The following is a 17369-nucleotide window of genomic DNA, read 5'->3' on the forward strand; positions in this document are numbered from 1 at the left end:
AAGGTCACCACAAACAATGAAAGTCAGGCCCTTCCCTGGTGGTCCAGTGACTCAGATTCCTTGCTCCCAATGCAAGGGGCCCAGGTTCCAGTCCTGGTCAGTGAGCCGGATCCCACACATTGCAACTAAGACCCGGCACAGCCAAATAAACACATAATGGAAAAAAAAAAAAAAAAAAGCCAGAGAAACTATCACACCTACAAGAGCCTAAGGACACTCTATGACTAGGTGTAATGTGGAATCCTGGACAGGATCCTAGAGCTGGAAAAGCACATGAGGTAAAAACTAAGGAAATCTGAATGAAGAATGGACTTCATACTTGACGATGCACATTATAAAATAATGATCATGCATCAATCTTGGTCTCTTAGCTGTGACAAAGGTACCATAGTAACTCGAGACGTTAATAGCAGGGGAGATGGGGTCAGGGTTCACAACAGCACTGCATACCATATTTGCAACTTTCCCATAAATCTAAAACCACGTTAGAATAAAAGTTATGCCAAACTTCACAGAGCAGCACTGTTTACGAGAGCCGAGGCAAAGAAGCAACCTAAATGTCTGTCAATAGAGGAATGGGTCAAGACGTGGTACATACACACCACGTGTATACGGAATACCACGTGTGCACCACGGAATACCACGTGTGCCGTGCTCAGTCAGCCAGCCGTGTGCAACCCACGTGTATACGGAATACCACGTGTGCACCACGGAATACCACGTGTGCTGTGCTCAGTCAGCCAGCCGTGTGCAACCCACGTGTGTACGGAATACCACGTGTGCACCACGGAATACCACGTGTGCTGTGCTCAGTCAGCCAGCCGTGTGCAACCCACGTGTATACGGAATACCACGTGTGCACCACGGAATGCCGTGTGTGCTGTGCTCAGTCAGCCAGCCGTGTGCAACCGACGTGTATACGGAATACCACGTGTGCTGTGCTCAGTCAGCCAGCCGTGTGCAACCCACGTGTATACGGAATACCACGTGTGCACCACGGAATACCACGTGTGCTGTGCTCAGTCAGCCAGCCGTGTGCAACCCACGTGTATACGGAATACCACGTGTGCACCACGGAATACCACGTGTGCTGTGCTCAGTCAGCCAGCCGTGTGCAACCCACGTGTATACGGAATACCACGTGTGCTGTGCTCAGTCAGCCAGCCGTGTGCAACCCACGTGTATACGGAATACCACGTGTGCACCACGGAATACCACGTGTGCTGTGCTCAGTCAGCCAGCCGTGTGCAACCCACGTGTATACGGAATACCACGTGTGCTGTGCTCAGTCAGCCAGCCGTGTGCAACCCACGTGTATACGGAATACCACGTGTGCTGTGCTCAGTCAGCCAGCCGTGTGCAACCCACGTGTATACGGAATACCACGTGTGCACCACGGAATACCACGTGTGCTGTGCTCAGTCAGCCAGCCGTGTGCAACCCACGTGTATACGGAATACCACGTGTGCTGTGCTCAGTCAGCCAGCCGTGTGCAACCCACGTGTATACGGAATACCACGTGTGCTGTGCTCAGTCAGCCAGCCGTGTGCAACCCACGTGTATACGGAATACCACGTGTGCACCACGGAATACCACGTGTGCTGTGCTCAGTCAGCCAGCCGTGTGCAACCCACGTGTATACGGAATACCACGTGTGCTGTGCTCAGTCAGCCAGCCGTGTGCAACCCACGTGTATACGGAATACCACGTGTGCTGTGCTCAGTCAGGCAGCCGTGTGCAACCCACGTGTATACGGAATACCACGTGTGCTGTGCTCAGTCAGCCAGCCGTGTGCAACCCACGTGTATACGGAATACCACATGTGCACCACGGAATACCACGTGTGCTGTGCTCAGTCAGCCAGCCGTGTGCAACCCACGTGTATACGGAATACCACGTGTGCACCACGGAATGCCGTGTGTGCTGTGCTCAGTCAGCCAGCCGTGTGCAACCCACGTGTATACGGAATACCACGTGTGCTGTGCTCAGTCAGCCAGCCGTGTGCAACCCACGTGTATACGGAATACCACGTGTGCTGTGCTCAGTCAGCCAGCCGTGTGCAACCCACGTGTATACGGAATACCACGTGTGCACCACGGAATGCCGTGTGTGCTGTGCTCAGTCAGCCAGCCGTGTGCAACCCACGTGTATACGGAATACCACGTGTGCTGTGCTCAGTCAGCCAGCCGTGTGCAACCCACGTGTATACGGAATACCACGTGTGCTGTGCTCAGTCAGCCAGCCGTGTGCAACCCACGTGTATACGGAATACCACGTGTGCACCACGGAATGCCGTGTGTGCTGTGCTCAGTCAGCCAGCCGTGTGCAACTCTGCGCGACCCCATGGACTGCTGCCCACCAGGCTCCTCTGTCCGTGGGATTTTCCAGGCAAGAATTCCGGAGTGGGTTGCCATTTCCTCCTCCAGGGGATCTTCCCCACCCAGGGACTGAACCCACATCTCTTGCCATCTCCTCTATTGGCAGCTGGGCTCTTTTCCACTGTGCGACCTGGGAAGACCACACAATGGAACATTACTCAGCCATAAAAGGAAAGAAATAGTGCCATTTGCAGAGATGTGGAAGGACCTAGAACCTGTCATATAGAGTGAAGTCAGTCAGAAAGAGAGACACTTAATATCACACAATATCACTTAAATGTGCAATCTAGAAAGCTGGTACCGATGAGCCTATTGACAAAGCAGAAATAGAGACACAGACATAGAGAACAAACACAGGGTCACCAAGGAGGGGAAGGGGCGGGGGGATGAGTCGGGAGATTGGGACTGACATCTACACGCTATTGATGCTATCTATGAAACAGATAACTAATGAGAACCTCCTGTACAGCGCAGGTGACCTAGGTGGGAAGGAAATCCGAAAGAAGAGGAGATGCATGTGCACGAATAGCTGACTCACTTTGTTGTACAGAAGAAACTAACACAACACTGAAAGCAGCTATACTCCAGTAATACTTAAAAAATAAACAAATAAGTAAATAAAATATACACAGCCACAAGGCAATATACATTTCAAAGAACAGAATACAAATGAAAAAACATGTCAACCCTAATAAAACGGTTACCAGTGTGGATGCAGGGGAAGCGGGCATAAGAAGCGTCAGTGAAAGGAAAGAGGACGCCTAGCCTTCTCAGAGTAAGAGGGGGAACTAAATTCTGGACTCTGGACGGGTGCCCAGGTAAAGCGATGTAGCTAAGATTATCCCTACAAGGCAGCCTCTGACCTTGAGAACACCAGAAGCCCTCTTTCTACCTCAGGGCAGCTCTGCCTGCTCTGAAGATGAGCCAAGTAAACTCACTCCACCAGTACGAAATGAGGAATTTAGCAGGTGGGCCACGAGGGAGCATGGTAGTTTCTACCAAGTGGAAAAAGAAGCGACTGCTTTAAAGCAAGGGACAGAATCCCATAGAATCCCCCAGGTTAAATGAGGGGGCTGCTTTAGGGCCCAGGGAAACTGGCGAGGAAGATGAGAGATGTCATCGAGGGCCAAACCTGGAAGGGTTTCGTTTCCAGAAGGGACGCGTACTACCACTAAGGTGGTAACTACAAGGAATTAATGAAAACAGTGGTCAAGTCAGATTTCTGGAACTGGAAGATGGGAAACATCCCTGCTGCTGCTGCTGCTGTGTCACTTCAGTCGTGTCCGACTCTGTGTGACCCCATAAACGGCAGCCCACTAGGCTCCTCTGTCCCTGGGATTCTCCAGGCAAGAATACTGGAGTGGGTTGCCATTTCCTTCTCCAATGCATGAAAGTGAAAAGTGAAAGTGAAGTCGCTCAGTAGTGTCCAACTCTTAGCAACCCCATGGACTGCAGCCTACCAGGTTCCTCCGTCCACGGGATTTTCCAGGTAAGAACACTAGGTTGCCATTGCCTTCTCCGGAAACATCCTTAGGGAAGGGCAAATTTCGGGACTGCAAGGCCAGTGCAGGACGAGGAGGATTTGTAGCAGAGACAGAAAGGAGTTCCACTCTATTTTTCCTATTGTCTCAGTGAAATCTACCACTTGGCAGCTGCCTGTAGGTTTTTCAAGGTGAGGGTAGAGCTGTTTCTGTATCTGAATCAGTGGAGTGTGTGGATGGGAGAGGTTTCCCAGCAGCTGGCATCGTGGAGGCATTGACCTCCCCAGAGGCCAGGGAACCTGAAGGATGGGATGGCGAGCAAGGGGCTGCAGACAGGAGGGGGCAGTTTGAAGGAGGCAGGGGTCCTGCCTGAGTAGGTGGAGCTATGTCTTTGTAACGATGATCCTTGGGGAAAGGGATGGAATTCAAAGTTACAAAAATGCCACTCAAAATTAAAGCAGAAGGCTCAAGTCATGGGTGATGCCCTCAGCACCTTCTCCAAACATCAGAAGAAACCTGGGCAAAACACGTGGCTTAGAGCAAGGCTCCAGCACACTTCCTTAGGTCATCAACCTTTAAGAATCCCCTGCCTGCTAATAATATCTTCTTTAAAAATTGGCAAGCCCAGGAACTTTCCTGGTGGTTCAGTGGTTAAGAATCTGCCTTGCAATGCAGGGGACATGGGTTTGATCCTTGGTCGGGGAACTAAGATCTCATAGGCTGCACAGCAGCTGAGCCCACGCAATGCAACTAGAAAGACAGTCCCTGAACCAAAACAAAAGACCCTGAAGGACATAACTAAGACCCAATGCAGTTAAATTAATAATTATAATAATAAGGTAAATAAATAAATATTTCTAAAAATCCACAAGCCCAGATGGTTCAGTGACTTGGAAGTCAGAAATTCATATGCTTTCAAGGGAATGCCGAGAATGGAAAACTGGAATAAAACATGTCACTGTCAACAGCCAGTCAGTAGGAGCCAGGATCCGAAAAGTAACTGACATTCGCTTCACGCACCGAGGGTGCACGGAGAGCATCTTCCTGCTACCAGAGTTTTATCAAGGCTGCCAAGGAGTCATCAGTCAATTCAGTCAGGTGTTTTCTTTACAAGTGGTGATATCGTATCATGAGAATCTAAGCCACAATTAAAGCAGATGAAACATGGAGGCTCTAGGATGCATTTGTGGAAAGTAAATGAAAGGAAAAATCAAATTGCAGCCACATGGATGGACCTAGAGATTGGCATACTGAGAGAAATAGGTCAAAGACAAATATCAGATGACATTGTTTACATGTGGGTATCTTAAAAAGGTGGTACAAATGAACTTATTTACAAAATGGAAATAGAGTCACAGATGTAGAAAAGAAACTAATGGCTACAGAGGGGTGGTGCAGGGCGGGGTGGGGGGTCGGGAGAAATCAGGAGTTTGGGATTGACGTATGTACACTGTTATGGATAAAATAGATAACTAATAAAGAGCTACTATACAGTACAGGGAACTCCACTCAATCCTCTGCAATGGCCTATATGGGGAAAGAATCATAAAAAGAGAGAATATATGCATACATGGGCTTCCCTGGTGGCTCAGACGGTAAAGAATCGGCTGCAACGCGGGAGACCTGGATCCGATCCCCGGGTCAGGAAGATCCCCTGAAGGAGGGCACGGCAAGGATAGAGGAGCCTGGTGGGCTGCAGTCCATGGGGTGGCAAAGAGTCAGGTGTGACTAAGTAACTACCCACAACAAAGCACATATGCACCTGCATTAATATAACTGAGAAACTCTGCTGTATACCTGAGGCTAATACAACACTGTAAATCAACTATACTCCAATAAAAATATTTTAAAAATTAACTTGCTTTGATATGCATAGATCACTTCAAAGAAAATCAGTCACCTCTGATTCTTCTGAGATGGAGAGTTGGGGAGTTGAGAGATGGGAATAAGTGTAAGAACCCTTCCACAATTTTAAAAAATTTGAGCCCTATAAATTTGTCCCTTTCTTCCAAAAAATGAATAAAATGTTAAAAACAAAGATTAAATATTAATACGTTTATCCCCCGCTATTTTCCCCAAAGACTTTAAGACGTCATATCAAAACAACATCCACCTCTAATGCAAAAGGATGAAACAAACAATTGAGAGGTACAGATTTAAAATAAAACAGGGAAAAGAGCAGCATAGCATACAGGGGTACAGTGAGCACAAGAAAGGCTCTCACAGAATGCTGTTGCTGGATGTGGCCTTGAATTTGGTGGATAAAGCAAAGCATGAAACAAGATCAGAGTCGGGGGGCAGGTGACAAAGCGGCCTCTCAAGCAGAAGAACAAGGGAGAGCAAAGAGAAATTTCTCTCAAACATCCATCTTTAGCAGATGCTGAACCCAGGGCAGATCCCTAACGTCCACCTGCAGACGGACAGCCGCCCCTCTGGGATGGCTCCCAGACCCTTGAGTGTGGGGTGGGCGGGCTGCTCACCACCCAGGGAGCCCAGAGCTCAGAGCCTGGGAGACCTGATGGGGGGCTGAGAAGGCAGAGCAGAGGTGGGGAGCAGCCTACAATCAGACACACCACTCAGAACACAGGCTCCAAACTCCAATGAAGAACAAGATGATGGAGGAGCAGGTGGACGTGGAGTACATCTCTCTCCACGGATACATCAGGGACACACCTGCAGACACACAAGTGCACACAGGACACCAGCTGAGAGCCGACAGGGGTGCCGAGCTCCAACTCGACCATCTCTGTGCTTAACCAATTAAGTCAGAGGAGTTGGAAAAAAGGTTCTCAGTTAATAGCATTTTATTCCTTTGTCTCTTAAACGATACACGGTGGCTTCAGCTTTCCACGCAGCCTGGAAATGAAGTCGGCATCCAGTTCACAGGGGCCCCCGGGCACTTGATTTCGAGCGTGGTCTCCTATGCGTCTGTTTGCCCAAAGCACTCCCTGGGGGATGCGCAGCCTTTCTTCTCTTCCTCTTTCTCCTCCCACCCACTCTCTACCCCCAACAAACCCATAGCAGACCCTAACCACCAAGCCCTCTCTAGCATCACACGCACGTCGTGCACAGAGGCGATGCTGCATGTTCACCAGACAGGCTTCACATTCCTCCTGGGCACCCAGCTACACCACCTTGCCCAGCCTCTCATGCAGACAGAAGAAAAGACAGGACTGAACTCCGGCCAGTAGAAGCTGAGTGGGTATGGCATTGTCACTTGCAGGCCTGGCCCCTGAAATGTCCTGCAGAGTTACCCACATTGTCTATCAGTTCCCCAGGTGCCAGCTGGACTTGGATACTCAGAGCAACTATCTGTCATCTTTGTCAGAAGCCAAGATGGTGGAGCCTTGGTCAACCTTAGTCCTAAATAATTGCATGGTACAGAACGCCCTCTGCTAACCCACAATGGGCTACAACATGGGCAACCATAACATTTATTTCTAAGATGCTGATATTTTTGTGGCTGCATTTTAGCCTACCTTGCCTAAGATAGAAATGGGGGTTCACCCTTAACAAAAAAAATATATTTGGCACTGGCTTAGCAGGTGGAGAGTTAAGGGGACTTATAGAGCAGATCCAGGTCATTCGTGACAAAATACTGGCAAAGCTACTGCTTACAATACCCTGGAGCGCCGACCTGCCTCTGGAGCTTATGATGCAAGAACTGGATGGTTCTGCACTCAGAGGTGGTTAAGATTCTAAAAGAACTAGAAGAGGATGGAAAAAAGAGATTGCCTGGTTAGATGTTACCTTGTTAGATGAACAGGTAATGTCTACTTGTCTGTTACTGATGTTTGGGCATGTTTTTTATAAAAGAATCAGCTACAAGAACTATTAATATGATGTGTCTCTGATACACTAGCAAATAGAAATCAACTAAATATAGCTATTCCAGAAACTCGAGACCTAGAGAGTTGGAAAAGTCATTTGCTAATTGCTTCTAGTCACTTCAGAGTAAGAGATATCATTTTTTTCAACTTTTTTTTTTAAATTGAAGTATAGTTGCTTTACAATATTTTATTAATTTCAGGCATGCAACACACTGATCTCAAATTTTTATAGCTCATGCTCTATTTATAGCCATTGTAAAACATAGGCGATGTTCCCTGTGCTGAACAATACATCCTCATAGCTTATTCTCTTGTTTTTACTTGTAGCTTATTTTTTAAAAGTTTGTTTATGTATATATTTTGGCTGTGCTGGGACTTCACTGCTGTGCACGGGGCTTCTCTAGTTGCAGGGAATGGGGGTGCCTCTCTAGTTGTGGTGCACGGGCTCCTGATTGCAGGGGCTTCTCTTGTTGTGGGGCACAGGCTCAGTAGTGGTGCCACATGAGCCTAGTTGCCCTGCGGCAAGTAGCATCTTCCCGGACCCAGGATCGAACCTGTGTCCCCTGGCAGATTCTTAACCATTAGACCACCAGAGAACTCCACTTGTTTATTTTATACATAGTAGTTAGCACCTCTTAACCTCCTACCCCTATCATGCCCTTCCCTCTTCCCTCTCTGTCATTTTAAAAGACTGTGTTTGTTGGAGACTCTGTGAGATTTCTCAGTTACACGTTGTGACTCAGGCCTGTGGCAAAAATCAGATTAAGGATGTGGTCTTTCCACCCACTTTCAGACAACCTCAGGGTAGCCACCATTAAGCTGAAAAATAGAGGCACAGAGGTGAGGAAGTAATAAAATAAACAGCCTTGAAATTACGTCTAGGAAAAATCGTATGGTTATGACATGCAGAGCTTTCTGAAAGGAAACAAATCAGAAGCCTTGTGTATCACTGAGAGAATTGTATTACTAAAGCCGTTATGATCTTGAATTAGAAAAGCTTTGAATGATCTCCAAGCCTTAAATCAATCTCAGGCAGGAAGTGGGCTGTGAATGCTGGCAGTCCCCAAGGAGGATGTGGGGATCCAGGATTCATCTCACGTGTAACCAGGAGGACAATGGATGGACAGGGACGTGCTCTGGGGGCAGAGCCAGGGGTCATTGAAAAAAATGAAAAAGAAACTCCCTCCCAGAGGTGAAGATCGGAATCTGTTTGGGCAACATCCCCCACTCCCTGCAAAGAGACACTTCCCAGTGCCTGCACGGCAGGATGCCAACTCTGCTGTGAACTAGTGGTTACTCTGCCTTCTTTTTTCCTTTTCCTGATGGAAAATGTTCTGCTGCCTTCATCGCTCTCAAGTGAAGAGGAGAAGAGGCGTCGTTTCCCTTCTGGTCATAGGTTGTCAAGCCAACAGGATTCACAACCGCAGCTGATAGGGAGACCCACCCCTCCCCTGGAGATCCTGAAATCTGAGCTGTTGGCAGTGACTGGGTAGCACTTGGGGTTTGTCGCCACGGAGAGGAGATGCATGTTCTCCACCTGCCACAGGAAGACTGTGATGGGGACCAGAGGGGTTGACGTGGCAAAGATGACCCTAGGTATTTGCTGCACCCATTGCATGTTTAAAGAGCATTCCCCAACTTCCTCAGAGGTTAAATGGGACCAGGTAACTAAGTTCTAGCCAATGGAGTGTGGCCTGGCTTCTAAAGTCCATTGAGCAATGTCATATGCTCTCAGCAAATGAAAACTCATCAACCACCCACTCTAAACCAATGAGCATTAAGCACAGCATCTGATAACTGCTCTTGGTCAGAGTCCGTGTCTTCTGGAGTTGAGTGTGTTCCTTGCCTCGTATTGTTTATTTCGCTGTAGCTTCTCTAATAAGCATTCATTTTATGTGCCCATGAACCGTTTTGGCCAATAATAACTGATACAAGATAGAACGACCAGACCTGCTGGAATAGACAGTGGAAAAACAAAAGAATGGCTACAAATTTCACAAAAGCTCAAGAAAGTTCCCTGAAATGATCAAGAAACTGACTTTGGAGAGTATCAGGCAACCAAAGACATGATGAAAGGTAGTTAAGAGCTGCTTTAGCCCCGGCAGATGCACCGATAATTGTATTATTAATAATAAAAGCATCTGGGATAAATTAAGCATGCCATGACTCCAAGAGATCTGAAGAAAAAACAGGTTCTCAATGCACAGCACACAGGAGGCACCACCACAGGAACAAGAGATAAGGATCTCTTGCTATCCTCCCCCAGTTAGTCCTCGCATCTCCCAGAACACATCACCAGCATCACCAGGAGAGGTGCAAGGATAAACGGACTCCAGTTAGCAGGTCCAATGGGCTGCAGAAACAAAACACACTATTGACCCCCAAATCTCATACGTGTGTCAGGAGCTGTCTAGCCTGCCCGCTCACTCAGGCAATTGGCCCAGAGAAGAAGCAAAGTGGAGACCAAGGGGTGAGGGATGAAGAGCGAGGAAGTAATAGAGACATACGTTGTGCTGGGCTAAGTCACTTCGGTCGTGTCCGACTCTGTGACCCCATGGGCTGGAGCCCGCCAGACTCCTCCGTCCATGTGATTGTCCAGGCGAGAATACTGGAGTGGGTTGCCATGCCCTCTTCTAGGGTAGCTTCCTGATCCAGGGATCAAACCCATGTCTCTTATGCCTCCTGCATTGGCAGGTGGGTTCTTGACCACTGAGCCACTAGGGAAGCCCCAAAGAGAGGCACTGTTAGCACCAAAAGGTAAAGACACTAATCAGCACTTATTAGGGACCTCGGGTTTACCCTGTTGGCTCTACCCACAAAACACTTATGTCCCATTTACTATTTGACCCAGAGAGACTAGGAAAGTGCCCTTTGGCTACTCTCCACTTTAGACAGAAGCTAGGGAAGGCCAGAGTTGTGTTGGCAGGCCATCAAAGCAGGTGAAACTGAGCAATCTGTTCAGTATGCCCGAGTGCCTGCTGCTACTGATGAGAGAAAGACTAGATTCTGACTTTCCTGGGTGAGCTAACGGGGTGCACTTGCCAGAACCCACATTACTACGAGATTCAGAGATGGTTGAAGACTTTCCCATCAGTTTGGAGAACTGTCTTTCCTGTAACTATGGAACTGTCACCTCTACCTTGAAGGTCACTCCGAGTACCGAGTGACTTCCAGTCTACAGAGTCACCTCTTCTGGTGTGTAGCCATCAAGGCTTCTGTGAAACCTGCCCCACAACCTTCCTCCACCAGTCCCAGCCCAGCCTCTTCATCAACCTCAAAGTGCCAGTGAGCAACTACCATGGGCCAAGTGTAGAAATATTAATAAATTAGAAACACAAGGCGTGACTCCAGTGTGCCCTCGGGAAGCTCACCGTCTTGTTTGGAGGTGCCTCTGAGACATGGATTTCACAAACAATGATTAATTACAACACAAGGGATATTAGGGTTCGCAGAGCAGACACGCACTCCAGGCTGGTACTGTGATGACTGCCTTCCTTGGGTCTGCCTAACAAGAGTCTTCTCTCTCCTTCCAGATCCGATCATGCATCTTCTGCCTCGAGTTTTACTCCAAGAAATAATCTTTCTGCCCTTTTGGCTTCAATTCTCATAGGGTTGGGATCCTCTTCTTCCTGTACCTAGAACACCACGCCTTCCCTCGTGGCCTCACTAGGAAATGATTGTTAACTTCTGTAACATTCAGGTATGTTCATCTGAACGCTTTCTCTTTCCCTTCTCTGTCTGAACCTACTTGTTCTATGGATTCAGACTATTCAACCAGTGAGAAGAGACAGCATCTAATTATATTTTCTACTGAAACATTAACATGTTATTAATGCTTAGCAAATACGAAAAGCAATAATGTCGTTATGTCTCTTCTTTTTTCACTCCCAGAGTTCACATGCAAAAAGAGATCTTAAAAGTATAGCATGGAAGTGCTTGGTCCATTAGACATATATTAGGTTGTTCTGTCCTCCTATACAAAGGTTCAGGCTTTTAAATGGGGCATGAAGCTATTAGCCATTACACATCTGCTGTGTTTTTTCTCTCCAACTTCAGTGGACTGGCATGCTGGGCTCTTGGCAAAACTTACATAAAGAACTGTTCTTTTCCCAACAATACATCTTGACCACCATAAACAAGCTATCAGTCAGAAAGGCTCAGTTATTTTTATGCTCTCAAAAACTTGAGAGCCTCAGAAGAGTCCAGGTTCCCGTTTCCTTACTTCTTGATCCCACCCTACCTGAAGGTGCTGCCAGCCACTCTAGGAAAAATCTTTGAGTCCAATCAGGCTGGTCTCTGTAGGGCTCCTTGGAGATTCCAAGTCCCCTTATTCCAGTAATCACTAAATTTAAACCATCCATCATGCATGTAGGCTCAGCCGTGTCCTACTCCTTGCAACCCCATGGACTGCAGTCCGCCAGGCTCCTCTGTTCATGCAATTTTCCAGGCAAGAATACTGGAGTGGGTTGCCATTTCCCACTCCAATCCATTGAAGCCTTGGTAATTCATGTCATCCTCCACAAATCTCTCTTGACCATAACAGATCTTGGTGATGACTCACCCTTTTGAATTTGGAATTTGCGAAGATCCAAAAATTTAATAGCATCACACAGCATACGTATCACAAAGCCAAATGGACAGAAGAATGGACACTTTGTTTATATTAAATTAGATCAGCCTCTCCCTAGGAGTAGAATCTGCAGGTTCTGTTCTTCGTATCACACACACAGGTACCACACCAAAGTATTCATAGCTTTTCCTTCCAATGGAGTTTATGTGCTTCTTAGGGGCAGAGACTACTTCTGATATAACCCAGAACCGCTGTGATGGCAAACACTAACAGTGCTGGGCACGCAGAAGATACACAGTAGATTGTCACTGATTTGCCCCATATAGGGCTGGGAACACGATCTGGTCAAACTGAGAGTAAAATCATACTCAAGTAAAAAATCAGTGATAGAGTATTGAGAGTAATTGTGACCACATGGCCAATGTGAGTCTGGGGACTGTAACAAACATGACCCTATGGGGTTTTTCTAGAACAGACCCCCGGCCACGTTCTCTGCCTGCCCTTTGTCTGTAGAAAAATTTTAGTCAAAGAATAAATTAAATCAGAGAACTGAGAAAATGCAGAAAGGAAAACAGTCAAGCAAAACAAAATAATAACATGTTAGCCATTAAAAAAAGGCAAGGACCTTAGTTCTTCCTCAAAGGCTATAGATAACGCTGTCAGCCATGTCCTTTGAGCTGTTTTGCAGACAATGAAACCCCCAGCAGGCGGAAGAAGGTAACTGTCTGCCGCCCACACGGATGCAGATCCTAGACCAACTGGAAGCAGAAGTTGATGATGCTGACTCACCACGACTTCCTCATCGACCAATCAGAAGAGTGTTCACAAGCTGGCCACGCCCTGCTTCTTGAACACTGCGACTCCGCGATACCTGCTCTAGGGCGGACACACCATCTTGAGGGCATTAGCCCTCTGTGGCCCCCTATGTCTGGCAAAACAATCAAGCTATGTCTTTCTCGGTTCAGTTCAGTTCAGTCACTCAGTCGTGTCCGGCTCTTTGCGACACCATGAATTGCAGCACACCAGGCCTCCCTGTCCATCACCAACTCCCAGAGTTCACCCAAACTCACGTCCATCAAGTCACTGATGCCATCCAGCCATCTCATCCTCTGTCGTCCCCTTCTCCTCCTGCCCGCAATCCCTCCCAGCATCAGAGTCTTTTCCAATGAGTCAACCCTTTGCATCAGGTGGCCAAAGTATTGGAGTTTCAGCTTTAGCATCATTCCTTCCAAAGAACACCCAGGACTGATCTCCTATAGAATGAACTGGTTGGATCTCCTTGCAGTCCAAGGGACTCTCAAGAGTCTCCTCCAACACCACAGTTCAAAAGCATCAACTCTTCGGCACTCAGCTTTCTTCACAGTCCAACTTTCACATTCATACATGACCACTAGAAAAACCATAGCCTTGACTAATGGACCTTTGTTGGCAAAGTAATGTCTCTGCTTTTTAATACACTGTCTAGGTTGGTCATAACTTTCCTTCCAAGGAGTAAGCATCTTTTAATTTCATGGCTGCAGTCACCATCTGCAATGACTTTGGAGCCTCCAAAAAAGATAAAGTCTGACACTGTTTCCACTGTTTCCCCATCTATCTGCCAAGAAGTGATGGGACCAGATGCCATGATCTTCGTTTTCTGAATGTTGGGCTTTAAGCCAACTTTTTCACTCTCCTCTTTCACTTTCATCAAGAGGCAAACTCCATCTTGGAGATTTAATCCAGTACTGGCGTATACAGGCCAGATTCTGGCCACAAGACTCACAGAGACCCACTCTATACTCAGTTCCAGCAGAGGGGGTGTGTGGAGGCAGGGGGGATGAATTGAACCAGAAAATCTGTTCTCAGACAGCCTTGGGGATCATGTGATAGAGGTCATCCTCCTGGAGATGAGGAATGAAGGATTTCTCCTAACCAAAGCCGGGAGCCCAGTGACTACACAAGGTGTGCTTGGTCCTGACTCAGCCATTTCTGCACCCCCTGCAGCTTTTCAGCTCCTGTTTCTCCTGAAGGAAGGGCCCACCACTGCCTGGAGGCAGGGCATGAACCATCACTCAGAGGTCCCATCCCTGGTTAACCAGAATGCATCTCATGTTGTTCTGATGATGTGTAACTCTGCTAACTAAAGGTCTATTGTGATTGTTTTCACTTCTCTATCTCACCTGAGCTAAAGGGAAGTGAAGTCACTCAGTCATGTCCAACTATTTGCGACCCCATGGACTGTAGCTTACTAGGTTCCTCCGTCCATGGAATTCTCCAGGCAAGAGTACTGGAGTCGGTTGCCATTTCCTTCTCCAGGGGATATTCCCAAACCAGGGATGGAACCCGGGTCTCCAGCATTGCAAGCAGATGACTTTACCATCTGAGCCACTGGGGAAGCTCACCCGTGCTACTTGCAACAAATCCTAACACATCTTCTAAACCATTAGATTCAGCAGCAGACAGTACAGTGTGGTGAGAGGAAAAGCTGAGTTCAAATAACTAAATCTGTAACTGAGCAGCTAAGATTTTTTTTTTTCCTTTAAGAAGAATTGCTGTTTTTGATTTTCTGACATTACACTGCCTGGACAGGGTCACCAGGTTATTTTTGTAAACAAAAGTTCAGTGAGTGGCTCTGATAGGCAGACACTGTTCCAGGAATTACGGAAGAGCAGATGAATAAACTCTGTTTCTGGTGATAAGAATCTAGTAGTGAAAATCACTCAGTCGGGTCGGACTCTTTCTGACCCCATGGACTATATACAGTCCATGGAATTCTCCAGGCCAGAATACTGGAGTGGGTAGCCTTTTCCTTCTCCAGGGGATCTTCTGAACCCAGGGATCAAACCCAGGTCTCCCCCATCACAGGCAGATTCTTTACCAGCTGAGTCACAAAGGAAGCCCAAGAATGCTGGAGTGGGTAGCCTAACCCTTCTCCAGCCGATCTTCCCAACCCAGGAATTGAACCGGGGTCTCCTGCATTGCAGGCAGATTCTTTACCAACTGAGCTATCAGGGAAGCTCCTTACCAGAATCTAGTAAAATGATTAAAAAGGGAACCCAAAAGGTCTAATAAAGAGAGAACATAATGGGCTATGGAATTTCAGAGCAGGGACAAATATCCTGAGTTTCCTTCAGTGAGGAAATGGAATTAATAAAAAAAAACCATATGCGTTTACAAAGCAATATCTAATGAATTTAGAAATTCTTCATTTCAAAAGATGGCTACCTTCCACTTTAGATCACCCTTTTGTGTTCACATTTTATTCTTCTTCCACTTGATTGCCTACTGACAAAAGAATATGCTGACTTTTTTTTTTGCAGAGGCTGATTTTTTTTTAAGTTTTTCTCTGAAGAGCAAGTTTTCTTTGCCATCGTCCAAACACTGCTGCCACAGAGTAGATAATGAGAAACAATGTCATTTTGCATGGTGGGCACACGTTCTAGCTGCCAAAGCATTCACACAAATAACCATTTCAAGGGCTCTCATCTGGCCACCAAAAAACCCCGAGGAGCACACAGGGGCCAAGGAATGGGTCCCGGAGTGTCTGCATGTGCGAGCGATTATTATTGTTTTCCCTGTGCTCGGAGGAATCCGAGACTCAGAGGAGTGTGGTGAGTGACAGTGACAACTGGCATTTGTCAGATTTGACAAAAAGAAAATTGCTGGCTAAGCCCTCCAATCTAAAATTACTTACAAATTATTACCCTTGAAAGCTCGTGTTCTCACTGGTGTGTGTTTTCTTGCACAGCTACGAGCCCTGGGCAGCATCTGGGGGGCCAGGGGCCTCTTTTCTCCACGTGTGTTCCCCATTCCCCCCTCAGAAACGGGTCGATCTCTCTCCTCCGATCCTCTCTTCCCAAAAAAAGGATCAAAAAGCAGCCTTTTGAGCTCCCATCCTAAAAAGTCAAAGCCACTGAGTTATGTCCTTCAATAATATTTGGACTTTAAAACTCGATTATCTCCCTGCAGGGGACGTCTTTCTGCTGATAAACCCTTTGGGAGCAGCAGCCAGAAGGCGGAAGGATCTGGTGCTGGGCCCCTGCTGCTGCCATGTGCCCCTCTAGCAATGGAGAAAGGGTCTCTGAGGTTTCCTTCAAGCGTCAGAAAATGACAGAGAAGCTGGCGCTCATGCATCCCTGGAAGGAACTTCAGAGATGAGCAGTGACAGATTCAACAAGCAGAGGAAGCCCACTGGGTTCCCTGTGGGGCTGAGGTCCAAAGGGAAAAGCAGGACCTGGGAAACCACCAGGGGCCTGAAAATGCCATCCTCAGCCCTCTTTGCAACCCCACGCATGCACCTCTGTCTTGACCTGATCTCAGACTGTGTGCTCAAGCCCTGTGGTTCTTCAGATCTGCCCCAAGTCCAGAGGCAGAACCCTCAAGCCCCACGACCTTGACTCAGGCTGCTCTTTCCTCCATCTGAACACCCTGAGTGGGAAAAGTTGTTCTTACCTCGTAGTGGGCCACACGCTGAGATTCCGATATCAGCTGTGCGCTGCACACCTTGCAGTAACTGTCTGTAAATAAGTCCTGATCGATATCGGAGGACTTCATCAGGCTAAAAGAGAATCAACAGAAAACAGAGATGAATCCACCGCCATGGTGTTGATGTAGGACATTAAGGGTGTGACGAAGCCAGGAGCCTGGTACCAGATCCAACAATGGTGACAGCCGGGGAGATCTCCCCACACCTTTGGGGTGACCATGTCAGTCACCTTTAGAAAGTGTACAATGCACCATTTTCTCAAAAATGTTCAACAGCTTGGCTGATACTCTGAAAACCTGAAATCCAACTTTAGTTTTCTATGTATGACAAATCAGACTTACGTCTACTGTATTACTAAGAATTTATGTGAGAAGATATCTTCAAAAATAATTTATACTACCAAAATGCTGTAAGCACCCAATATAGCCAAGAGTGGGAACTAGGTTAAATGAATTTTGATACATCAGCTTGCTAGAATCCTATATACCTCCCAAATCCACACTCAGATCAATTATTTTCATAGAATATTTAGTAAAGTAGGAATACATTTATCATTAACAGCAAAAGGCTTACAAATCAGTATGTACAGTATTATACATTTCTTTTATACATTTCTAATTTCTTTTAAAACATGTAGAGGTGCAG

The 17369-nt window shown here is 47.1% G+C and overlaps 1 protein-coding gene across 1 annotated transcript in view; it reads right to left on the reverse strand.

The window, feature by feature from the left end:
* The window catches only part of ZMAT4 (zinc finger matrin-type 4), a 254869-nt gene extending 238077 nt beyond the window's left edge, over positions 1-16792 (reverse strand). Inside the window, exon 1 of the mRNA XM_052661518.1 lies at positions 16691-16792. Within this exon, the coding sequence (XP_052517478.1) occupies positions 16691-16792 (102 nt within the window). The remainder of the gene's footprint in view (positions 1-16690) is intronic.
* Between the last annotated feature and the right edge of the window lie 577 nt (positions 16793-17369).

The sequence above is a fragment of the Budorcas taxicolor genome, chromosome 24, assembly GCF_023091745.1.
Source record: "Budorcas taxicolor isolate Tak-1 chromosome 24, Takin1.1, whole genome shotgun sequence".
NCBI lineage: Eukaryota > Metazoa > Chordata > Mammalia > Artiodactyla > Bovidae > Budorcas > Budorcas taxicolor.